This window comes from Colius striatus, chromosome 14 (genome assembly GCF_028858725.1).
Source record: "Colius striatus isolate bColStr4 chromosome 14, bColStr4.1.hap1, whole genome shotgun sequence".
Taxonomy (NCBI): Eukaryota; Metazoa; Chordata; class Aves; order Coliiformes; family Coliidae; genus Colius; species Colius striatus.
In genome coordinates, this window is record NC_084772.1 from 12,957,102 (window position 1) to 12,982,810 (window position 25,709).

Here is a 25,709-nt window from a genome sequence, read left to right on the forward strand (position 1 = left end):
CTGACATTTTAAAAATTAGATTAAATTACACAAATTAACCTGGATCTTGCCACCCGACTCACCTTGAGGAAGGAAAACTTCAAGACCATCAAGACTAAAGCTGAAAATAGTCCTTGAGAGCATAGAGAATTATCCTTAGCTAACACCCCAGCTTTTTATCTTGTGCATAGCTGCCCACTACACCATTAAAAAAACAACTTACCGTGACTGCCACGCTCACTCTAAGGCAAAACAAGTAACTTAACAACCAACAGTCAGAATCACTTTGCATTAACAACCACCCGTCCCGTACCAACTACATCCTCATTAACAACAGCTAGTTTGTCAGACGTCGCCCTCAGACAGGTGGCTCTTTTGTTTCCAGGACGCCGAGCAGCGGGAAAACGAAAACTTTGGGGAAAAAAAGAAACTCATCCAAGAAATAAACGAAAAAAAGAGTGGCGAGACCACGACTGCTGGGTTTGCACTTACCGGGCGGGATAGTGAAGCCGGGGGGCAGCTGGATGGTGGTCTGCTGAGGCGGCCTCACGATCAGCTGAGGGGCCACGATCCTGGGGGCAGCGCCCAGCGCCGGCCTGGGCGACAGGGCCTGGGGGGCGGCGGGGACGACGGGGAGGGCAGCCCCCGCCTTGGCGACGGCCGCGGCGCTGACCGCCGGCTTGGGCGCGGCGCCGGGGGCCACGGCAGCGGGGGCCGGCGGGGCGCAGTTGGCGACCGAGCCCTGTCCCGGCGGGGCGGCCGCGCCGGCCGCGGGGCTGGCGGAGTTACTGAGTGCGTTTACTGCGGGAAGCGGGCCATGCGCGGGCTTGGTCTGTGCTGTGGCGGTGTCGGCTCTGCCGTGGCTGCTGACTGGTGGGAGTGCCGCCGGCCGGCCCCCGGCGCCCTCCCCGTTGGGCGCCGCCTCGCCAGGGAGCGGTGCGGTCGCGGTGGCGCCCTCCGCTGCTCCTGCCGGCCCGCCGCCCCCCGCCGGGGTCCCGCTCCCTCCCGCGGCGGCGGCGGCCGCGGCCTCGGTGCGCTGCGACGGTGCGCTGTCGGCGGCGGGCGGGCTGCCGCCGGGGCTGGGGCTCCCCGCGTCCCGGGCAGCGGCGCCGGCAGCTACATGGTTGTTGACAGGCTGGGCAGGGGCGCCGGCGGGCGGGGGGGCGGCGGGCTGCGGCGGGGCAGGGGCGGCGGGCGCGCCGGGGCTGCCGCCGCCGCCGCCGAGGAGAGCCGCTCCATGTGATTGCTGCACACTACTACTGTTTACACTCACTCCCCTCCCTGCCGCCGCCGCTGCCGCCGCCGCTGCCGCCGCCGGAGGGGACGGGGACGGGAGCGGCCCCTGGGCAGGGGCTCGGCTCTCCGCGGCTCCGGGGCACCCCCCCGCCTCCTCTGCCCCGGGAACGGGAGGAGGCGCGGGATGCCCTTGCTGCTGCCGGACGGGGCTGCTGCCCCCCGCTAGGCTCCCCTGGTGCTGCTGCTGCGGCTGCTGCTGCTGGGACGGGGCGGAGGTCCTGGGCTGCGGCGCCTCGGCAGAGCCCCGGCCGCCGGCGAGCTGCGATTCCAAGGAGCCCACCAGGTCGCTGACCGCCTTCTCGTCCACCTCCTCGGAGAAGAGCAGCATCTCTTCCAGGGGGTCCGAGGCGCCCGCCGCCATCTTGCGCTGAGCTGGGAGCCGGCCGCGCAGCGCGCAGGCGCGCCGGCCTCTGCCGCGCGCGAGGCACTCTGGGAGGGGCCGGCTTCCTCCTCCCCCGCTGTGGGGGCGGGGCCAGCGGCAGCGCGCGCCGCGGGCCAGTGGCGCGGCGTCGGCGCGGCGGCTCCGCGTCCCTGCCGGCCCGGTGAGCGCCACCGCGGCCGCAGGGCCTAGCCGCGGGACGGCTGTGTGAGGGAGAGGGCCCGGGACCGCCAGTGGGTGGTTGGGCTGCGCCTCGGGAAGCTGAGGGGCTACACTGCGTACACACAGGTGTCTCAGCGGTGCATGGGGGTGTGTAAGAGCTTGCCATTAATAGTGGCTGTGACCTCGGGCAGAGCAGCTTGAGGCACGGAGAAGGCCCGCGGCCCTGGCTGGTACAGAGGTTTGTTTGTGAGCTTGCACATTGGGAATTGAAGTCTCACACAATCGTGTTCTCTTTTGGTAGCAAAGCTGCCATCTCTGTGTTGCCTTCGCTTCCTATCCTGTTAAGGATCATTGCAGCCAGCCCCATTTTCTTCTCTCTTGGGGAAGAACTGAAAGCACACATGCAGTTGGTAGCAATGGCTCACCTACCTTAAACACACTAATTTCTTCAAAGGAGGGAACTTAAAGTGCAATTGGAGCTGTTGGAAGTCCTAAGATGCACTCACCTTTGCACTGCAGCATCTGCTTTAGAGTTTTAGACATTTCTGTCCAGAGCTACTGCCGCACCTAGACAAGACTAGTGGCAGTAATACAGTTTCCTCGCGTGGACACCATTAACATTAGACTTAAAAGTTAAGTTCACCAGCACAGCAGTTGCTCTGGTATACTGTGTTCCCTCAGCATCCCCACAGGAAATTTTGGTAGTTTGTTACTAACACTATTGCTGTTGCATTCCTGTACACCCTTTTCCTATCAGTGCTTGTCCTGTGCATGCAGAAATACCAAATAAGATGGTGGTCCTAAATAATCATTTATTTGAGCAATGACAGGGCAGTTTCTTTGATCAGACTTTCAAAAATCAGTAGATTTTCCCCAATGAATAACCATCGCCCACAGTTGATTGTATCTGTTCTTGCACACAGGTGATAGCTACCACAGATCTGTGACACTGCCAACAGAAAGCAGCTTGGATTCCATTCTCTGCATCTTCTGGCCTGCAATAGTATGGACGTCTGCAAACTTGGATGTATTTGTGCTGCTGCTGTGTGGCCCAAAATGCTGAATGCTTCTTCAGTGGCACAACACACTGATGGAAACAAGTGAAGGGCTCATAGTGTTCATGTGCTCAAAAATCTTCTCCCCTCCCAGACTCAATCTGCTAAGTCATACATTGCATGACTTGGTGAGTAACAAAACTGCTAACCATCCATTTGCTCTCCATGTAGGCTATATATATTCAGGGTAGTTTTTCCTGATGGTCTGTTAATAGCCTAGTAGCTGGTTTATGATAAATCAAAATAAACCACGTTTAAACTGCATTAATGGTAGGTTGCACCAGTTTAATTGGGATAAGTTTAAATGCCTCCTGAAATTAAACCAGTACATATTTCTTAAATAAAAGTAGCCAGTAAAAGTACTGAAGGCCCAAAGGTGTGGCCAGGATGTATAAATGGGAGATTGTATAGTAAGTGAATGTGAAAGCATAGTAGTACTTACGAAAAACTGTTTTAAGTGTATGCAGGAGATGCAGCAAAAGTTTGCTTAGCAAATGCCTATTGCCTTTATGGAATGCTACAGCTGAAATCAATTTGACCTTATACAAATGTTTCTATCTGCAAATTTAATTGCAACATAGTAGACTATTACTAAATTTGCTACTTGACAGAAATAAAGAATATTCATGAGGATTGCAGAAGCATCAGAATCTATCCAATATTACTTTGAGTCTTACATTTTATTAAAGAAGATTCCATGCTTCCTTCACTTATTTGCCCTGATCCTGGACTTCATATGCATACTACTATATCCACAGTTTTTATAAGAGACTAGAAAATTACACATATGATTCTGCAACTAGTTCTGACTATCTGAAAAAGTTTCAGCATATGTTCTTCTAACTCTACAGCATTAAACTGGGTATCTCCATAAAAAAAACATTGCTTGGTAACTTTAGAAAATAACAAATAATCTTCCCACTGGAAGGAGAAAATGGCAAGTCATGATTTATAAGGCAGGTTTCAAAACTTATAAAATTACCTACTTCTAATTACAGTTGTAAAGTACATTTGTGGGTGGGTAATCTGTAAAACATGAATTCCTATTTCTTCCCACTCAGCTCTTCTTAATTGAGCCTTTTTATATATAAACACACAGAATAAGGAAGTAAAACGGAATATTTTATTTAATAAAACATGACATACACTGATTCACACTGGACTCCTTTCAAGTCAAGAAGTGATGACATACATAAGAATGTACAGAAGCTTGTTGATGAAACTGGCTTTGAGCTTGTGCATTTAGAGAGCAAATAAAAGTAGAGAATCTCTATGAATTTCCGTATTCATTCTTTTCTTATAAAAATCTATGTGCTTTCTCACAGAAAACATCTTTGTTGCTCTTTCATTTTTAGGAGTTAAGTAGAAAATAAAAAACCCAAAGATACCACTGTGGTCATCTCATTTGATCGCTTAAAATATTAGCTGATTTTATTTTGTTTTAAATAGAGAATGTCTACTGAGAAAGTTATCTTCCAACCATGGTTTTAAAGTTACCTTTGAACGAAAATCCACAACAAGAATTAATTTGCTGTTCATTTATTTCAGTTTCTAGCCTAAGTTTTTCATTCCTAAGTCACTACATAAAAGAAGTGTCACTGCCATGTTAAGCTGCAGGAAGTAATAGCAGTTCATGTAGACAGGCATCTTTCTGTCACTTTTAAGTGAAAGCACACAGAAAGGAGCACTATTTTTCTAGTATGTGAAAATAGCTGTACTTAGAGATGAGTTAAAAACGCTGAATAACAATAGTGGTCTCCCATTGACTTGATGTAGCGATGTCGTCCAGTCATTAGCTGATGAACTTCATTCCCAATCTTTAAGGTAGTTCAGAACATGTTAGAAGCATATCACTGTAAAGCTCTCTGGGCACTCAAGTCCTCCAAGACTTTACAGTCAATTGAACCTGGGCATAAAGTTTCCAGACGTCTAGTATGGCTCCTATTTAGAAACGTACAGGCCCTTCCAGAAAAATCTGGCTTGCTATTGTGTTCCAAAGCCTCATTCCGAACAAAATATCCACTGAATCCTTACAACATATTAGCGTTCAAAAGTATTTGCTGTAACAAAAGCTATTAAGTATCCTTCACAAAAGGTAGTTTTTGTTGCGTGTAACTTTTCAGGCTACAAACATAAAAAGGGGAGCCTGAACCAGTAATATGTTTCAACAGGAAAAGCCTCAGAGGCCTCATTTGTGACCTTTACATAAAGTATACAAATACTTACTTGTACCAAAAGGGTATTTTTTTTTTCAGGATGAATTCTACATTGGAGTCAAGATTTCATCAACAGTTACGTTGTTTAGCGCTCCTTGGCAAGATCCGGCTATCTCAACGCTGCCAACTGAGTAAAACTGAGTCCCCTTTGAAACACGAACTAAGTAGTTATCACCAAGACTTTCGCAGCCCTCTAGGTAACTCTTCTAAATTACTTACTAAGGATTAAAATAATTTAGCGCTCAACGGTAGGCAGCTTGAGCCTCCCTCAAGAGAAAAACGAAAGCCCCAAATCACCAAACCTCTTTTCAGATCCCTCGGCGTTCACAGGCAACTGCACGGATGGTGTTTCAAATTCCCGGCGCGCAGGGCGGGGAACAGCCCGGACCCTGCACCGCTGCGGGGCTGTACACCATCCCCAGGGCCAGGCAAGGAAAACGCAACGAGGCAGAGTCGAGCCCAGCTGTGGTGCGAGCCGCCGGGAAGCCACGCTCCTCAGGAAAGGCGGGAAAGCGCCAGAACGCTGAAGGCTACCAGTGAGCGCAATTAATCTCCCGGGCGGCCCAGACGGCTGTCACGTCCCCTCCCCTCAGCAGCCCCCGCTCCGCAGCTCTCGCGAGATCACCTCGCTTCCCGGCATCCATTTCGCGGCTGGAGCGAGGCGGGGCGGTTCTGAGGGAAGATGAAGGCGGCGGCCATGTTGGGAACTTCAGGGTGCTTTTGGTGCGGGGTGTGCTGAGGGAGTCTGCGCAGGGAGAGCCGTCGCTGGGGGATCGGCGGAAGATCGGGCTCGAGGCGAGAGGAGTAGAGTGCCTACTGCGACTCTGAGCCGGGCTTGTTTAGGTGCTCGTGCACGGCTTCGGGAGCACTCGGCAGGGAAGGAGGAGGGTTGTCCCTGACCGAGGAGCCAGCACCATGAGCGGGGGGACGCCCTACATCGGGAGCAAGATCAGCCTTATCTCTAAGGCTGAGATCCGCTATGAAGGGATATTGTACACCATCGACACCGAAAACTCCACTGTGGCCCTGGCCAAGGGTAAGGTCCTGGTGGAGTAGAGGACTGGGCCCTTGGCGGCCCACTAACGCCTCGGGGAGGGGATGGGAGAGGAGCGGGACCGTGGTGTCTGCGGCGGCATAGAGACCGTTGGGGGCCCATCGGGGATCGAGCAAGAATCTGAAACCTTCGTTCGTGGCGATGAGGACAACAGGGGTGTGAAGGCGGGGGGAGGGGTGCTTACGGCTTAGGAGGGCCCAGCAGCAGCTCCGAGGGAGCTTGGCGAAGCTTTGCTGAGACCCCGCGTAGTTTCGGCCGGAGGCGCGTCCTCCCGCCATCCTCCTCCCCGCCGGAGCGTCTGCAGCAGGGCTGTGGCGAGCCGCGGCGGCGCGACAGCGCTGCCAAGGCCCCCGCTCCCGCCGCGCGGGCTGCTCCCCTGTTCCCCTCGGGGAGGGATGTGGGAAGCTCATAGCCGAGGGACCGTGGCGAAAAGGAGCTAGGAATGTTACCTAGTTAGGGAAGCTGCTTAAAGGAGTCCTGAGTAAAGTATGAAGACCTTAGTAATGGAAGTGGTCCAGAGTTAGTGCATAAAAGGAAGTAGGAGGGGGAGGCTAGAAACAGGATTTCTTTGAAGCTTAAGAATTCCAGACCTACAGGGTGTAGGACTGGGTAGAACTGAACTTTTCTGCATCCCAGTATAGGAGACAACTCGAATCTAAAAGGAGATCTTGTGACGGCTACGTTACCAACAAAGCAGGCTGATTCTGACCTCTGCATTTCGGAGGTAGTTGTATGGCACTATATAAACCGAAATTGAGTGCAGACACTGGCATGAGAATGTATTGACGAGAGAATATATAGGTGTTTATATGTAAGAAAGTTAGGAAGATCCGGTTACTAAGAAAAGACTCAAAGGCTAGAGAGTAAAAAGGGTTTTGAAACTGGACATCCAAAGAACTCTGATGTAAGTGCCTCCACGCCCACCCTTGGCAATTATTGTTTAAGAAATATTGCTTTGTTTTGTGAATTCTTGTATGTATGCTTTGGAACACCTTAAAGCGGACTTAGACCTAGGCTTGCATAGTTTATTTATAGGGCATTTAGCTTTCATTATATGATTTTTTTTTTTTTACTTATTTATAAAGTTGTCTTTTGGTTATATTACCTTTCTGGAATTTCATCATCTGTTTTTAAAGGACAGCTACTGTTTGTTTATATGAGAAAAAAGATGATGACTACTATGATTAAAAATACATGTTTGGAAATTCCAATTGCATGCTATGATTGTTAAGGTTTGTACAAAAGCACTTAGAAAACTCCCATCCTTGAGGAGCTTGTGATAATCTTGCCCTAAATTATACAGATTTAGTGCTGACCAGGCCAATTTTGCATGACTTCTCGAGTGTGATTAAGTCATATTATGGCATATCTGCCAAAGTGAACCTGTTTAAGGCAGATCAGACTACAGTTACAAATCTAATCTACTCTCTTCCCATAGCTCTTATCAAAAATGTAAATCTAAAGCATGAAATTTGTTTTAATAAAACTTGACTGAGTTAGCTGAAGAATATGTGTTTTGTGATAGTGTCATGGTTCAGAAGAGAATAAACGCAGTACTTCTAGGCCACTTGTAATAAAAAATCTTGAGATTAATCTCAAAAGTGAAAACAACCACAGTAGACTGTAAAACAGTTCACTGTGCTTGTGGACAAATGCTCAACTCCAAGGTATTCAACTTTCAGAAAAAATGAAAGCTTTGGTCATGTGGATGTGGTATGATAGCATGTATGTAAGGTGACAAATGTTACTCTTGGCCATGTCTGTATGTGAAAGAAGCAGATCTTTCTTCTGAACTGTTCATAGCTGTAAATTTGTTGATTGGGTAATAGTTATCTCTTCTTCCTGTACCGAGTCCAGAAGTCAAAGCAGAGCTATTTGCTGTGGATCTTTACCACACGTGTCAAATTTTCTATGAGAAAGAGACAAAAAACCCCACCCCAAAACATGACAATGCTTTCAGTTGCTCTGCTGTGTAGCTGGCATCATGTGGCTGTTACCTGAGTTGGTGTAAGGCAACTTATCGCTATTCATTTTCTAACTGAAATGCCAAAATTGTTTGTGATGTAAAGTGTAAAAGTAGAGGTAGAATCTGTTCTCAAATAACTACATTTGAACAGTGAGACTTCTGTAGGCTAAACTGAAGTCTGAGAATCTCTTGAAGCTGTGCATATGGAATGTCTTCATTTGTCTGAAGTGGAAATAAGATCTTTAGTTGTCAGTTACTGAGGAGCAATCTCCTATAGTTCTCTAATAATTTTATTTGCAAAGCTGTGATCCTTTCACTAGCGAAAGTTCTGGCTTCTGTCTCAGGAGCTAGAGGAAGATAACAACTGGAAGATAATTCCAGTGTAACTCCTACACTGGAGTCTGATAAGGAAAAGCAGTGCATCTTTTAACAAAGTGTTAAAGTGTATTATTATTTAATTAACAGGAAAAACTCTCATTTATATCAGATTACAAGTATTCAGCAAGGTATACAAGTATTTGAGGGTTTTATGTATTATTGGTGCATATATTTCCTTTGAATTTCCAGCTTCTCAGAGCTAGTGTTTGAAAACAAAACCACCCATTCTTTTTCTCAAGTTTCAAGTTAAATTAGCTTTGAAGATCCTTCTAGCTCATACTTCGGACTAATAATTTTTTAAAACATCATTGCAAGACATGGTTAGGAGTAAAATTTTGTTGTTGTATAATGATTGCTGTCCTACCCGGGGAAGTTATAGAATAATCATGATGGATTTTGCTTGATCTTACATGTTATGGCATTAAAAGTTAGATGTTATCTTTTGTGTTAGTAATATATAATGCCTTTCTGTTTCAAAGCACCAGTTTAGAGAAATAGGTTTTTAATGTAGGTAAGCTATATCAGAACAGCCATATTATGTCAGAAAAGCCTTAGTTCTCTACCAACAGGAGGAAATCCTTAGGCACATGAGTATTGTATGCTATCAATCTGATATAATGCGTCAGTGTTCACTTACCAGCTGTTGGACCACAAAGGGCAACAGGTACAAGCTAGAACATAGAAGGTTCCACAGAAACACAAGAAAAAACTTGTTCACTTTGAGAGTGAGGGAGCACTGGAACAGGCTGCCAAGATGGGTTGTTGAGTCTCCTTCTCTGGAGACATTCAAACCCACCTGGATGAGTTCCTGTATGACCTACTCTAGGTGGCCTGCTCTGGCAGGGGGATTGGACTAGATGATCTTTTGAAGTCCCTTCCAGCCCTTGAGATTCTGTGATTCTCTGATTCTGTGACCATTGAAAGTTGCAACTGGAACCATTATAGCTATTAATGAAATGGCTTTCAGTAATTCAAGTAGTAGATAAAATTCTGACATTTCTGATATTTTCAACCATCAGTGGTAGTGTTTTCCAAAATCCAATGACACACAAAAGATAATTTCTCTTTTAGAATTTTACACAGTATTAATTGGGTGGAAGACTCAGAAACTTAGAATAAAGTTAAATTCATGTGAAGACTTGAACATATCTTCTAGTTCAGGAGTGGGAACAGGAAGATGAAGGATTAAATCTTTGTCAAGTTTCAATGAAATTTTTTTTAGTCATTTTAGTCATGCTCCCTCCATGTCTTGAGATTTAGGGCATGTGTGCCAAACCCTATGTGTAGTGTGTCACAGCAGAAGAAAATCTTTTCAAAGCCCACTCCTGGCAACTTCCTTCATGTCTGTTTCCCTCTTAACCTCTATGAGTAATGCAGTGCAGAATGAGTTAATTGTTCTGAAGGTGTGAGCCCCCCACAAGCTGGCTCCTTCACATTAATATTTTTCATATAATATGGTGTGCAGATGTCTAAGCATGTTTACAGAGAAAGGGTGATATGGGTTTTAAGAATGTTGATGATTGAAATGGCTTGTTCTGGTAGCAGTGGTCTCATTTCTCATGTTAGTTCTTCTCATGCGTACCTTTAGAGTCAGGAAAAGTAGGTTTCTGTGTAGACATGCTTCATATGAGGTAAGGCTGATAAGATTGTGTCAATGCTGTGTACAGAGGCTGAACTACATATTTGCAATAATGCACATTTTATGGCAAGAAAGTCCTCTTTTACTAACAGAGCATATAGCTTGGGTTCTGATTAACACAGTATTTTTCTGTGTTAACAGATAATAATTTCTGTTAACTGATGGGGGAAGTTGTGGTGTTTTCCTTGGATATTACAGTAGTATAGTAATATAGATTAAAATATAGTATAGTAGTAACATTGAAGTAAGTCAAGATCTGATCAAATATTTGCTCACCACACTTTTGTATGAAATTGGTGGAACTACTTGGGCATAAACTCACATACCTGAATCCTGTTAGGCTGAACGGTGTTAATTTCTTTCTAGGTGTCTACTTAATTACCTGTATTTACACTGTCAAAAATAAGCGTGCTTTTAACTTGTCATGGTTGCCTTTTGGTTTGCAAGCCCCTAAACCAGTTTAACTCATTTGAAAACCAAACAGAAACACGCACACCCCCTTCCTTAAATTGACAAGGTAAGATTACACAAATTTTCTGTAGTCCTGGTAAGTACCACAAGATTACATTATCTGTCACATGCTGATTTTCATTTCCTCTTACTCTTCAGTACTTTGCTATATATGAACCGCTGAACCTTGTTCAGGAGCAATGATGTAGTCTGAGGAAACACTGCAAGAGACAGAGCTGGATAGAGCTCTGAGGCTGCTGCTGCTCCAGGACCTTGTCTTTTTGTTGCTGTGACAACTTAGTGTTTCTGATTATGCAAAATTATGGTAAAAGCTGTTTCTTTACAAAATGCTATTGTACTGACCACCTTTAATATTAGAATTTTCACTTTAGTGAGCTCAGATCATATTAAATCCTAATCCAAGCTAGGAAAAAAAGACACTGAAGATGGTTATCCCTTTACAAAATTCTAAAAGTAACTTTCAGCTTTCTTCATGTTATACTGCTATCTGAAGGATCTAGTTGGGATACACACTGCAAAAACTTTGTGTAGCCCTTAGCCTAATCTACTTTCATAGTTGGCCTTACATGCAGTTCTGGTTCTTTTCTTTAGAAGGAAATTACACGTAGGGGTGGTTATTTTTGTTGCTTTGGGGTGAGATGGGAAGATTGAGTCCTAAATCAGAGGAATTTGCCAACTCCTCTCTATCAGAGCTAGTCTTCGTTTGACAAAACAGCCTTTATAATATCCAAAAAGTTACACTAAAACCAGTTTGTTTTGGGGCAGGGGAGAAGCTGTGAAAAAAACCCAAACTCTTAGTAGCAACTCTTGATATCTTTTATTGCAAAACCATTGATGACCTTATCAGCGTCTTGATCTGGCTGCTTAGACGATTGAATCCCTTAATTTTGAGTATTTGGTATTGGAAATACTTCCTTTTGATGGTTTCCATAATTTTATGATAGGGAGAAAGACAAATTATTTTTGACATACGTAAAGTCCCTTTACTTCTTTTAAGGTGTTGTTAGATAATAGGTAGATTGTTAACCTTTTTAAAATTCATTTAGAGTGGAGAATGGTAATTGCAAGGCATTAAAACTGTTTCTCTGTGTGTCAGATTTGGTTTTACTTACCAAGACAGCGAGTCAAATGTTGGAATGAAGGGCGAAGTGAATTTTTTAGTTATAGACTGTAGGATGACCAGAAATTGAAAGTGGATCCTCTTTTAAGACAATGTAATAGAGAAGCCTGATAAATAAAAAGCAACAGAATGAAATATAGTAATGCATGTGACTACTTGATAATGTTGTTAGGTTATTGTATATTCCTTTGAGATGATTTCTGCAAATTCTTCAGCTTCAGATATTTTTTTCTGTAAAGGAAGAAGACATTTCTTGTATAACAAAGGTTGAAATTCACTTAGCAGTATATGCCTTTTTACAGCACTTATTTTTTATAATACTATTCAGAGCTGACTTTCAGATGCACAGATAGAAGAGTTGATTATATTCATCTCAGTAGATGATAAAAGTATGAACAAAATCATAACCACTAAGTGTTATTTTTCATTGTAGTGTGGAGTTCTTTACCTCTGAATTATGCTTCTGAAAAATATTTGCAATGCTTGACTGATAAGCTCTGTTTGTGCAGTACTAGAAGAAGCAACGGTGATGGAAGATGGTTGGTGTAGCCTGAGAAATGACTCAGTATCACTTTATACAGCTCTACAGGAAATTCTGCTTTTCTTGACTAATGGTTTTATGGCTGCAAATTAATGCCTAATGATGTCTCCAAATTGTTGATGCGTCTGAAAATGGAGGGAAAACTAATACTGGTAAATTAAAGCAAAATACAGATACTTTCTCAGTGTAACCTATAGTACCTTACAAAGCAGAAAAAACCTAGACTAGAGCAAAGATAGTCTTGAGAGACTGATAAAGATGCTGTAAGTTCAGTAGAGTGTGATGGTCTTTTTTTTTTTTTTTTTTTCCTCTGCATTCAATTCATTGTTTAGTTTTTGCCTGCAAAACTTCAGCTTTTGGAGATATATTTCTTCAGCTTTTTAAATTTTTTAATTTTAATTTCACTTTAAGTTCACCTAAGTTTACCAATCATAAAGTGAGGAAAGGTCATTCAAAGGGAAGTGAAAGTTAAGTGCTACTATTCATATAAAGTGGTAGTGATTGTACATAGTACAAAGAGAGAAGCATGGTAAGCTTCATCACTATGCAATGTGAAAGTTGTTGAAATTCAGTTAAATGCATATAAATAAATTTCATGTCTTGGTATGCTGCACATTATGCAGCCTACTTAGGGAGATGCCCCCATAAGTTTACTTAGTTTAATGCAGATCATATGAACCATACACCAGCAAGAATGCGTTTTACTCAGTGAAAATGGTATATACATACCACATTCCTAATTTTTACTTACATTTTTATTCGAATCTTGAATCTATTGAGAAATAACTTGCTTTTGATAATTGTTAATATTGTAGTTTCTAGTAGTATTAACATATTTTTTTCCTGATATGCAAGCACAGTATGTGAAGTATGTCAACTCATGTAGTTCTTGGTTTACAGGATTGACTTACCAGCGTTTGTTGGTGTTCCTGTTGTTATAGTGTCCAGAAAATGTAGACTTACCAAAAAAACTGCTACGCTGCTTCTCCTTATCTCACAAAACAGTCGAATACTCAACATGTGAGTGATGGCATAAGTGGTGTTTCAGTAAGGAATAGAGATGTCTTTCTGCTTGATTTAACTGAAATTTGTAAGATCAAATTACTTGTTTATGTCTGAACAATTGTTAGTGGCAAAGAATATGCTGCCTGTTTAATAATATTTTGTTGTTGTTGTTCAACAAAATTTTATTCTTTGTATTTCATTTTTCTGTCTCCAATTTTGCAGTTCGCTCCTTTGGAACAGAAGATAGACCAACTGATAGACCTATACCACCTCGTGATGAAGTCTTTGAGTATATTATATTCCGTGGCAGTGACATTAAAGACCTAACTGTGTGTGAGCCACCAAAGCCTCAGTGTTCTTTGCCACAGGATCCTGCTATTGTTCAGGTAGGTTAAAACAGATTTTAAAATTTTTATTGCTGAAGATAAATCATAGTAGTTTCAAGTGCTCTCTAGCTGAGCGTTTAATAATGAAAATGTTTGTTGCTGTGATGTTCACAGCCCAATGGAAAAAAACTCTTGAAATATTTTCTTTTGAATCATGTTTTTAACTGTTAAAATTGAGTTTGAAATATTAACTGTAGCACAATGCAGTGGATACCAAAGCAGCCAGTTTTTGGAAGATGGCTAATGACTTTAGACCTTGGTGCTTTTTTGAAAGGTACTTTGCTTAGGAGGACACACGTGCAAGACTTCTTGGAAAGATCATACTCTGTATAAAGCAAATGGAGTAGATGCTGAAACATCTCCAAAAAATTAGTGATTTGTTTGTTTTTGGGTTTTTTTGGATTTTAATGTTCAGTGTTCTTTTCTGACTGACTTCTCAAGTGTTCCACCTACCTATGTGTTTTTAAAACACATGCTCAGGGGCAGTTATTTGAAAAGGGAATATTTGATTGACTAAGGGAAAGCAACTTGAAGCCTTCAGGGTTAATGAATCTGTTATTTTTTGGCAAATGAACTGACAGAGGGCGTTTTTTGATCACTGACGTTTGTTTGCTTGTGGATGTTTTAAAATCATCCCTGAGATCAAGCTAGAAGTTCTTGATTCAAATGGAACTTGATAACTACATCTAAGTGTATATGTTTCTAATGTTCACCTATTCCATACGATAAAATTCTTATTACTTCCTTACCAAGTACCCTTGCAATCCATTAAGGTCTTTTGTTAAATTTGGTACTACTCCTCCCATCAGTGATAGCTGAGAGCTGTGAAATTGCTTTACTGCTAACCCAAATAATAGTAACAACCCCACTCTCCTGTATATTGGAGTTTTTCGCTGTTTGTGTGACTTCAGGGAAAAAGATACGACATTTTCCAAGTTTTCTGACAAAAGCTTATACATATGTTTGACAAGAGTCCAGTATCTGAGGTTCTAGGGAAAAGATTGCAGAATTCTGTGAACCGTTGGAAGGGTACATATCATTTCTAAACTGCATACACACTTGTCAAAATGTTTTCTGCTAACGTTTGTCAGTTTTAAGGAGTACTGCATGTAATTCATTATTTTTTGTGCTGTCTTTGCCTCTGTGTTGAAGTGGTTGGATTCTTGACATTAGAAGAAGCAACTTCATGAGTGTTAAGGTCATGTATACTTACTAGCCACAGTGGCGGTGTTAGGGTAAATTCAACATACTTGTAAGGTTTCTGCGTTTCTTGCCTTGTGGAATTGTTTCCAACTTTTTGTGTAAACATGAATTTCTGCAAGTGTGTTTTGTCTTTAGTCTTCACTAGGATCTTCGACTGCATCTTCATTCCAGTCTGTGGGATCCTATGGTCCTTTTGGCAGAATGCCTGCATACAGTCAGTTTAGTCCAAGTCCACTGGTGGGGCAGCAGTTTGGTGCTGTTGGAGTTGGTATGTTCATTTTTTAGTATTTGGTGTTCTCTGAGTGAGATTGCATGTGTGCTCATAGACAGTAATGGATGCTTGTAGTTCCCACCAACTTCTTATCCTAAGGGCAGATCCGAAGTCTTCAGTCTTTTGTCAGTCCCACAGCTTACTTCAGAAATAGACTTTTTTTGTATTCGTTGCAGCTCAAATCAAAGCAATTACAATTGAGAACTAAACACCCTATCTCAGATGGATGAGTGGGAAGAGGTTCTTATATTCATTAGTTGATTCTGTTTCTTAGATATTCATTACATTAATCCTGTCTTCATTGCATTTCACAAATGGTAGAGGCAGCTTCTGCAAAGCAGCCCTTTAGATGTGCTGTCGGCATCTGGTAATCCCAGGTTGACCAGTTGGTATGTGTCTTAACCAAAGGTCTGGATTTTACAGCAATCCATGTGCCAGCACAATCCTCCAGCTATTCAAGAGATAGTAGATAGGCATAAAGTATATGTTGGAAGTATCTGAGAGCTGCATCCTTTGAACCGCAGGTGCTCTCTGGGACTCAGCAACTTTTGATCCTCCCTTGAAGTTTATTTCACCTATTAGTTTTCACATAGGAACTTTTATTCTTGTAATTGATATGGTAACAATGTTACTGCTGGTACTGAAAATGTCAGTCATGTGAAAGGAAGGCTGTAGAACTGGCCATAATTTGATAACAATCAATAAGATGTGGCAGTCATATTTTTAAGTATGTTAAGTGGAAATATATACCAATACAATTTGTTTATTACTCTGTAAGATGCTTTTGTTACTATGCTATGTTAATACTTTTGATACTAGAGTTAGTAGTGCTCTTTTATTCTGTTCTTTAAAATCACAATGATAACTTGTTACTTTTAATTAACTTACTGCAAATGCCTACGTTACATTAAAGTGTATAGGAAAGGCAAACTTCCATATATTCTAGAATAACTACATAATATAGCTTTACTGGTCATTTAGTGCCGGTTTTTAAAAAAAAAGCCTAAATCGGGTTTTACAACTACATTATTTTCTTTCAAAGCAGGAGGTTCTTTAACATCATTTGGAACAGACTCTTCAGCCAGTGCTAGCATGTCCCAGAGCACTGCAGTTGGTTCTGCATTTACAACAGATGCAAGATCACTAAAAACTCAAATGTCTCAAGGTGAATATTTTTTAATAACTCTTTGATCTGTTTGAACTGATCGTGCCCCATTATTTAGGTGGCTGCCAGAAGCTCTAACCAGACATCTGAATTTTGTCACAGAAACACTTGGAATTAAAACCAGAAAGCACTGGGAGGCTTTCTACTTGCTCTTTAAATGTTTTCCTGGATCTTGGCATTCTATATACGGAACTGTTAGCAACGCTTCTTAATTATTTGTATTGAGTGGGACTTATTTCAGCTGAATAAAATGTTAGCATGTAGATGCACGTGGATATTCAATATCTAGTTTTGTTGATAGCGTGATACTCAAGATACTTCATGCTGATTGAATTGTAAAGTCCTTCAGCCTACAATTTTGAAGTCTTTATTCCTAATATTATTTTTTTTGTTAGTGTGTATTTACATAAATAATATTAACAGCAGACTTGATTGCCTGCAGATATAGTGAGGTGACAGTTCAGTCAGCTTAATGATAATAGAAAATGTACGTGTAATCTGATAATACGGGGAAAATGTGCAAATGTGCAAAGAGTGTTCCTCCAAATCCAGAGGACGTTATTTCCTGCTCTTGCAGTCTTCATTGCTACGAGTAAAAAGCATATGCTAAGATATATTCCTAATGCTGTCTTTAAGTTTATGCAGTCATGCTAAATGGCAAAACACTTTACTTACAACAGACAGGTTTTTTGCCTAAGTTCTAGCTGATATTTGTACTCCAATTACAAATGTTTTCTACAGTTAGTTGAGCATGTTACCAAACATATATTCTACTTTGTTCTTTTTTTTCTTCTTTTGTTTAGCTTTTTTAATAGGATACAGTGATATTCTTTCATTTACTGGGACTTGGGTCTTACTCTAATTTCTTCATAGATTTACCTACATGGTGTCATAAACTTGTGTGGCCAGATAAAATGTCTTTGTTCTAAATGTGCTTCTGGCTCCAGTAACTTGTACTGCAAAGTGAAATGTATGAACAGCACTTTGTGTGCAGGCATTCATAGTTCTTCTGCATTATGCCTGACACTAGCCATCACTGTTCATTTATTTTCTGATGATCAAACAACAGAGTGTACTAGGAGAAAATACGTTTCAGTGCCATAACATTATCTGTGCCTTTGGGAGCAGTTGCTTTCCATTTGCCTTTCTAGGGAGGCAGAAAGGGTATTTTTACCTCCAGTCAATAAAAAAATTAGCTTAATTCCACAGCTAAATGCACATCATGGATGGGTTGGTAGGGATTAATTGTCCTACCCATTTTTTTCTTTTAGACTGGGGGAAGGGGAATTGCTTAATATCCTTCATTCTGGATTAGTGGATCTGAGGGTGCAGAAATATTTATTTCTTCTTTGGACACAGCTGTCTTGACTGGTAAGGCAGAAAAACCTGTCAGTCTAGATTGGTTGAGACCAGTAACTCAAATTTGTAGACGAGAAATAACTTGGGGTTTTGGTTTTGATTTGTTGTTTTCCCAGGCCGTTCAAGCCCTCAGATAGATCATTTGAGGAGGAGCCCCACCATGGAACAAGCAGTTCAAACTGCTTCAGCTCACCTGCCTCCTCCGGCACCAGTTGGGAGGAGGAGTCCTGTTCCAGCCAGACCGTTGGTGTCTACTAGCCAAAAAGCATTAGAGAATCAAGAGCATAGACGAGGTACTTTTGAGTAACTTTCATATGTCATCTTTTCTTCCATGCACACACAAAGTCCTCTTTTTAAGAGTAATGAGTAGGACTTTTCCTGCTGTCCATTACTGGTAGACTAGCCAGTGGAGACCTGGATTATAGATATTTCTATTTAAAGTCAAGCATATAGTCTAACTTTTTTTATTTTGTGAGTTAAACTTTTGGTTTACTTTTCTAGGTTTGCATATTTTTAAATCTGAACTATATAACTATATACAAAAGTGTGATCAAAAATACATAATTGGATAAACAAATCATTTTTTTATTTCCAATTTAGCTGAAGCACACAAGGTTTCAAGATCAGAAAATGAACTCAGAAATGAAAACAAACGACAAATTGGTAAATCTTGTTTTGAGAAATAGCTACCATTGCTTTCAGAACTGGTGATTTTTTCTCTAAAAGTCTGCTAAAATGCAGCATTGTTTATAGTTAGCAATGTGGTAGGGCTTTGTTTCTGATGTCCAGAAATGTTGCAGCAAAAATTACGGTAATAAGAAATTTGACTTTTTAGAATACTTTCACATAATTTGGCATTGAGTCAGAATAATACATGGACAGTAAGTCAACATTCAAGAGAAAAATCTTTTCTGATTGCTCTATATTAAGCAATATGAATAAAAATGCAAACCCAAGCAGTGTTCATGGGTTTATAAACACAATAATATGAAATAAAACCCATTACCTTTCTACAAAAACGCTTGACTGAAAAGCTGTGAATATTTTAACTCTTCTGAAAGCTTTTCATGACTCTTTGAAAGTCTTGTAGTACCAAGTTTAGTACTATTATGCTTCTCTGTCACTGCTATAATTATTGCAAGGGAATCTGCAAGTTACAGGCTGCTCCATCGGGACTTTTAACAAAAGTGCAGGAAGAGGATGCATGAAGTCCCAACCCCAGGAATTAAAAACCGAACAAAACCAAACTCGCACCAAAAGACACCACTTCCTCAGCCCCCAAATGAAAACCAATCCACAAAACCACGGCAAACAGAATTTCCCTCTTTTCAGTTCCAGGTGGACCTTCAGCACGGAGAGGCCGTGGAGGTCACAGAGGCGGGCGAGGACGATTTGGTATTAGGAGGGATGGTCCAATGAAGTTTGAGAAGGACTTTGACTTTGAAAGTGCAAATGCACAATTCAACAAGGAGGAAATTGATAGAGAGTTTCATAATAAACTTAAACTAAAAGGTAAACCAGTTTTTGCTTTAGATTTCTCATGGAAGAACTGTCTTGCTGTTTTATTCCTACCTTGGAGAGTAACTTTTCAAAGCCATATCTTATTTAGTCTTGTTTGTAGTTGTTAAAAAAAATTAAAATCAATGAACAAGTAAACTGAGATAATCTGTCTCATTAAATGCTTGTGTCAATATTTGAATTCTGAAGGCATTTCAACTAGCAGATGGTATGTCATGTTCTAGCAAGTCCACTGGTTAAAAATGCAGGTTACTTAAGTGGGAGTCCCAATAAGATGAGTTTAATTTTTGAGTTCTGGCAAAGATGCAGTAAAAAAAAAAAAAATCTGTATTTTATGTCTTCAGTTAATCATAGACAAAAAGCAGTCACAAAAACATGAGTTTAGGATCAGAACTTTGCAGGAGGGTGCACAAGTTTCAATTTAAGAAAGCTTCTAGCATTTATTTGCTTTTACCCTTTCTTTGGAAACACAGGAGTAGTGTGGTTCCATACTGCCAGCACTTCTGTTCTCTAGCGGGCTTCTGTTTTAATTACCTCATTCTCTTGTGACCAGCCACCTGTGCCTTACACTGCTGCTACTATTTTTAGACAAAATTGTTACAGGTTAAAATAGGGAGTTCCCTGTTTCAGTAAATGATTGGCTAAAAGCTGAGAAAAACAGTAGGGAAAAATGGGTGAATTTCAGTGTGGAGAAAAATAGACGAGTCAGGTCCCATAGGACTTGTTCTTTAGTGCTTGCCTCTTTCTGCGTCATTTTAAAATGAGTTGACAGTTTCCTGTCAATAGTGATTAGTTTCATGGTAACAAAGTGAAAAGAGAAAGCAAACCACAAAGAGCTATAGAAATATTTATGAGACTTAGGACTTCTGTGTATGATGGGATGTTAGAGCTGGTTTTCTGAAGTTTATATGCAGCATCGTGAGATTTAGGAATGAGGCTTTTAAGACTGTAAAAGCTCGTTCTGTTGAACCATTGGCTTTGTTTTCAGTGCCAATCAAAAGTGTAAGCTGAACTTCAGACATTATTAGGAAAGAAATATAAAGTCAGTTTACAGCATAGTACCTGGGATGTTGTCCCCATGTCTTGAAGTAGGTAAATGGCAAAGCCAGAAGACAAAGGAGAAGGGCAACAGGAGTGAGTAAAAACATGAAACGTTCTTTATGAGCAGTGAGGCTTTTAAGTCTGGAAAGGAGGTAGCTGGGAAGTTAGAAAATAGATGGCTATCAAATTCGTTCTACCACAGGGTTTTTTTGATAATTAAACCCACAGAGAATGTAGATGATATCAAACCTTCAGACAGCAGCAACAAACCATACAAATTTGTGTCAAATTATTTACTTCCATGTTAAATTCTGCAGGAGTTTTTGTATTTTTGAGCGTTCAAGTGTAGTTTATATCAGTCTGTCTGGGAATAAGTTAACAGTGCTGTTGTGTTTAGTATAATGGTTTGGAAGGCTTCTGTTTCCTTCTATTTTCCAGAAGATAAACTTGAGAAACCAGAGAAGCCTGTAAATGGAGAAGACAAAGGTGACTCAGGTGTTGATACCCAAAACAGCGAAGGAAATGCCGATGAAGAAGATCCACTTGGACCCAACTGCTACTATGACAAAACCAAATCCTTCTTTGATAACATCTCCTGTGATGACAATAGGTATGGCCTGCAAGAGGCAGCTTGTTAGTGTACTTAATGTATGTTTCTGTTGTATGGTCGTGTCTGCACTGCTCTTTGCAGGCAACTCTGAATCGACAGTGAATAAATGCTTCTTTGCTCATGCAGTGGGCAAAAATAAAACAGGAACACGAAGCACAAAATTTCTTTGTGGACAGGTGCACTATATTAATAGGAGACATTTTTAAATGTTGGTTTAGAAACGTGCTTCTAGAGCTTAGTATACATACTCTGGAATCTCCAGATGTCCTGAAATAGGTGAGGGGTTTTGTTGTGCTACTAAATTATCCTTGAGTTAAATCAGTTATGAGTGTGCTTTTATAATAGTTTCTCAGTAGCTCACAAAACCATCCTGGCCAGTGGTGGTGTTTGAATGGGAAGATAGCATTTCAGGAAAACTAAAACTAAAGCTTTCCTTGTGCTGTTACCTTGTTTTGTTAGACAAGATGATGTGGTTTGCTGATCTATTTCGAATGACAGCAGGGGTGAGGAGTGTGTTTTGTTGTGCGGACAGATTAAACAAACGTCTGAAACTGCAAACTCTTAATTTCTGTTTCTCTAAATTGCAGGCAGCTTTTGTTTATTCTATGATGCTGTTTGCAGAGGATACAAACTGTGTCCTTCGATATTGGAAACTTACAGCATTATTAACATAGGATACTGTAACATATCCCTTTTTGTGGGTTTCAGTGAGTGGTAGCAGACACCTAAATTGGTGCAGAAAATGTGAAGATTTACAGTGTGATGAATGTATCGGTTTTCATTTGCTGGGCCTCTGACAGTGCTAAGCAAGACAGGCAATCTTCTTCTGATGGATAGTTTAAAACAATCCTTCCTTTTGTGTGGCAGGGAGCGGCGACCCACCTGGGCTGAGGAAAGAAGATTAAATGCTGAGACCTTTGGGATACCACTGCGTCCCAATCGCGGCCGCGGAGGCTACAGAGGCAGAGGAGGGATTGGCTTCCGAGGTGGAAGGGGACGAGGAGGTGGAAGAGGTGGCTTCCCTGCTCCCCGGGGATTCCGTGGTGGATTCAGAGGAGGTCGTGGAGGCAGGGAGTTTGCTGACTTTGAATATAGGGTAAAATATGTTTAATCTTCCTATGACCTGATCCACTGTTCTTGGAAGCTAGTGGTAGAAGTACTCCTGCTCTTAGATTTGATATCTAACCAGAATTTCTTGAATAATATTTTGCAAGTGCTCTGGGGTACTTAATCGAACATTGATTAATGCTGAAACTGAAGTTACATGGCATCATTTTACTGTCAGCAGCAATGAAAGCTAAAAGCTGCCTTTGTTCACGTGCCCTAAATATTTATTCTGCAGCTGGAATTGGGGGTGGTGATGTAGTTCTGCAGATCTAATACAAGTGTAAGAAATGTGAATTGCAGGTGTTTTTCTGAGCAATATAGTAAAATGTAAAGATAGAGAGTAACTTGCTTCTGATGTTCAACAGACTTCTTTGAATTCTTGTGAAGGAGTTGGCACAGAGCCTATAGACTTCTAAGATCCTGTATAACCCCTAAAATACTGAAGCATAGTGATGACCCTTTACAAAAGGGAAGAGAAAAAAAACATTTGAGTTCTATAAGGTCCTGTTACATGCTTTTAAACTAACTTCCCAGAATGACATCCAGTAGCTGTTGGGAAAGCTGCTTTGTTCAGCCAGTTAGTCAGTAAAAAAGACCTGTGAGAGACATGGCATAGAAACTTCAAAAGAAAGACCTCCCATCTGTCCCATAGACAAAGTGCTCTTAAAAGGTGAAAATAAGTGCTGCTACTTTGTTTTTAGTCAGATAGGAGTGAAGCTTCAAATTCCTTTCATCATTATGCACAAGCCAGTGGATTTGTGCTACCTGAAGTGATCTGATACACAAACGTGCTTGCATAATCTCGCCCAACAAATTGCTCTTTCAATGCTTACAAGAGCTGTGATGGCTAAAAAGCAGAATCTTCCTTTACAAGGTACTTACACAGTATGTTGCTTTTGCAACACTACTAAGACACCCATTTCTCTGTTTGCTATTTCCTTACCACCAGCTGTTCAGAGACAGCAATTGTCAGCTGTGGCTGGTGGTGTTTTCAGTGCTAGTGGTACCTAGGTGCACAGCCTTTTCCTTGGAAACAATTTAAACACCTCTTTTAGAGAACTCATTGATCATCCAGATGATGTAAATCAGCAGGACTCAGTTGCTTGCAAACCTAAAACCTTTCCACAATTTCAGTGTAAGCCATGTTTCTTGGCATGAAGTGAGAGTATTGAACTCAAACAGTAGCTTGTTACGGAACAGAAGTCACACTGGCTGCTGTTCAGAATGGGTTACAAATACAAGTTATCAGAAACGTTGGCTTCTGCAATTCTGACTGGGATAGAACTGCTTCTGGATGCTTACTGCATGAGCACTTAGAGGTTTGCAACACAAAATCTTTGCTTTTTGGTTTGAAGAGTTAAATATTTGAAACTTTTAAAAGGGCGGGGAGATGTGCTTTTTCCATCACAGAAGTTCCTGACCGTCCCTCAGTTACTCTATTATTACACAGCAGTTAGTCCTATGATGTAAAGGCATTTGGGGCAGCTGAGCGTGAACTGGAGTGAGGGGTTGAAGGTGAAAGATGAGAATTTCCGAATGACAGGATTTCCCAGCGTTGCAGAGAAGCAGGTGGTGGTGTAAAGCCGGAGGGTCTGTGCCGGGCCGGGGGAGTCTGGCCGGGGGCGGATGCTGGCGTTGGGACTCCTTCCTGCCCGCGGCGGGTCTGGGGGGCGGTACCAGCGCCGCGCCTTTACTCCGGGGGCCGGCGCCCGGATCCCTCTGGCGTTCCGGGTCTGCGATTAATTGTCATGTTCTGCTGTTGTTCCCTCTAGAAAGACAACAAAGTTGCTGCATAGTCTGCAAGAAAAGCGAAACCAGGTGAACGTCTAGATCTTCTTGATCCAGAGAACTAGTTTCAATCTCTGCAAAGAATGAAGTTAATTTGCTGTATACTTGTCACCAGCACTGGGATTTAACTATTTAATTTCAAAGGGGTGTAATGCAGTTACTTTTGAAAAATGGCCATCTTTGAAAACAGTGAGCATTAAATATATTTGAGACAGAAGGATAAGTAATTTCTTATGTATAGTTAATTATAAAGCAGTACTTCGATGGAGTTTAAGTATTTTTTCATCATTGAAAGGATTTTTCTTATTACTAAACTGTATTTGATAATTGCTTCAAGCTGTAAGGACAATTGTATGCAGAAGGCCGTCGATACTGTGAGTGCTTTGATCCACTGAAGGTTGTTTTTTGGAAATCCTGTAATATCCCTCTTGAGATAGTTGTACTTTTATCAACTAGGGTGCTGGATGGTAGAACACTCGCTTTGTCAGTCAGATCTGTACACACAGTAAATACTGTTTCTTAGGCAAAGGAAACTTTTTATATAGTTGTAAAATTCCATTATATCCCATTGCCAAAGAAACATTGCAAACTTTGTATAGCTGTATAAAAAGCAACTAATTTTTTAAAGAATAAACATTTTTAAGTCGGCAAACATACTGTGTTATTGCAAAAGTTGATATGCTGAGGAGCACTGAGTTAGTTGGGATTTTTTTTCTTTAGCGGCTTTTCAGGCTTAAGTGTTTGATTTTTATATTTGGACTAGAGTGAAGTTTGAAAATGTTCTTCCATTACAGGAAACTGGACACGCTCTCCTCTTCTCTTGCAAGGATTTGATTTTGTAGTTTCTGGCATATCACAGGATTTGACCAAATTAAGGAAATATTTTCAAATAAGGAGAAAAGAAATTTTTCGTATGTCAAAATTTGCAATTAATTTTACTTGGTGATAAATATTAACTTTTTTTTATGATGGACCAGGCACACGCGCTTGTGATTCTTCTGGAATGCCTGGGACAAAACATGTCTCCATTTGTCAATTCTTGAAATGTTAACTTTGTTGTAATACCTGTAGACATAAGCAATTTAAAGAATTCTTTAGTGTTTGAAGTTGTTTGCATTTTGCTAGACCATAGCTTGGAGACGTGGAGACTCGGGTTCTACGGCCGCGAGGTCACAAATGACACGGTGTGGACTCTTTGCCAATGCCAAATGACTAGTCCCAGCTTTTCCATAATGCTGAAATAGAAACTGGTCATTTGTGTCTGTGTGTGTATGAAGGCCACAGGAATAAAGGGATCCAAAGATTAAAGTGTTTTGATCTAATTTGCTGATTTATTTTTTTCACTTTATCTTCAAAACGTTCAGTGGTGATAAAGATGTGGGAACTGCACTGTTGGAAAATCGGACTATTTAAAAGTGGTCGATAGAATCTTAATTTTATAACTTTTGTATAGCACTACACGGAGATATTTTGTAATTGGTTTCCTTATTAAGGTCAAGTAATTGGCAGCCGTAGACGTTAGCTGATATTGTTTAGTCCTGGTTTTTTGCATGTTAACAACACCGCCTCTGCGCTCCGCGGCGGCGGGGGCTGAGCTAAGCGGCGGGCGAGCTTTGCTTTCCGCGCAGGGCAGGAAGGGGCGGCGCGGCGGGGGCAGCGCGGGGGCGGCGGGGCTGCTCCGCCCGCTTTAACCACCATGAATTGTAAATAGCGGCCCGGGCGGCGAGCGGGGCCATGTTGGGTCGGCGCTCCCGCGGCGGGGCGAGGGCGCTGGGTCAGCACCGGCCTGGGGCCCGCGCCGGGGCCGGGCCTTTCTCCTTTTTTTATTTTAAAGCAGAATAAACTGTTCAATAAACGGAGCGCGTCCCACGTGCCTTTCTTGGGGCGAGGGGGGGGGGGCAGAGAGGGCGGCTGCTGCTCGCCTGGCTGCTGGCGGGGGGCAAAAGCGTGGGGACAGAGCTGCGGCCGCCCGGCGCGGGGCAGCGGGGAGGCGCCGCCTT

The 25,709-nt window shown here is 41.8% G+C and overlaps 2 protein-coding genes across 7 annotated transcripts in view; one reads left to right on the top strand and one right to left on the bottom strand.

Moving 5' to 3' along the window:
• The window catches only part of LOC133626787 (transcription initiation factor TFIID subunit 4-like), a 142,794-nt gene extending 141,140 nt beyond the window's left edge, over positions 1 to 1,654 (bottom strand). For all 3 annotated transcript variants that reach the window (XM_062007904.1, XM_062007903.1, XM_062007905.1), the window contains exon 1: positions 472 to 1,654. In XM_062007904.1, coding sequence (XP_061863888.1) covers positions 472 to 1,636 — 1,165 coding nt within the window. In that variant the 5' untranslated portion in view covers positions 1,637 to 1,654. The remainder of the gene's footprint in view (positions 1 to 471) is intronic.
• A 4,111-nt stretch (positions 1,655 to 5,765) lies between these two features.
• On the top strand, positions 5,766 to 25,565 carry LSM14A (LSM14A mRNA processing body assembly factor). 4 transcript variants are annotated; one of them, XM_062007837.1, is made up of 11 exons: positions 5,766 to 6,123; positions 13,484 to 13,647; positions 14,986 to 15,118; positions 16,164 to 16,286; positions 17,762 to 17,938; positions 18,246 to 18,308; positions 18,978 to 19,157; positions 20,643 to 20,814; positions 21,682 to 21,910; positions 23,694 to 23,739; positions 24,504 to 25,565. In XM_062007837.1, the coding sequence occupies exons 1-10, from the start codon at positions 6,003 to 6,005 to the stop codon at positions 23,715 to 23,717; spliced, it is 1,386 nt and encodes a 461-aa protein (XP_061863821.1). In that variant the 5' UTR covers positions 5,766 to 6,002; the 3' UTR covers positions 23,718 to 23,739; positions 24,504 to 25,565. The 4 variants fall into 4 exon arrangements, with proteins under 4 accessions (XP_061863821.1, XP_061863820.1, XP_061863822.1 ...); XM_062007836.1 differs by having other exon boundaries at positions 23,694 to 25,565; XM_062007838.1 differs by having other exon boundaries at positions 16,167 to 16,286; positions 23,694 to 25,565.
• The last annotated feature ends 144 nt before the right edge of the window (positions 25,566 to 25,709 follow it).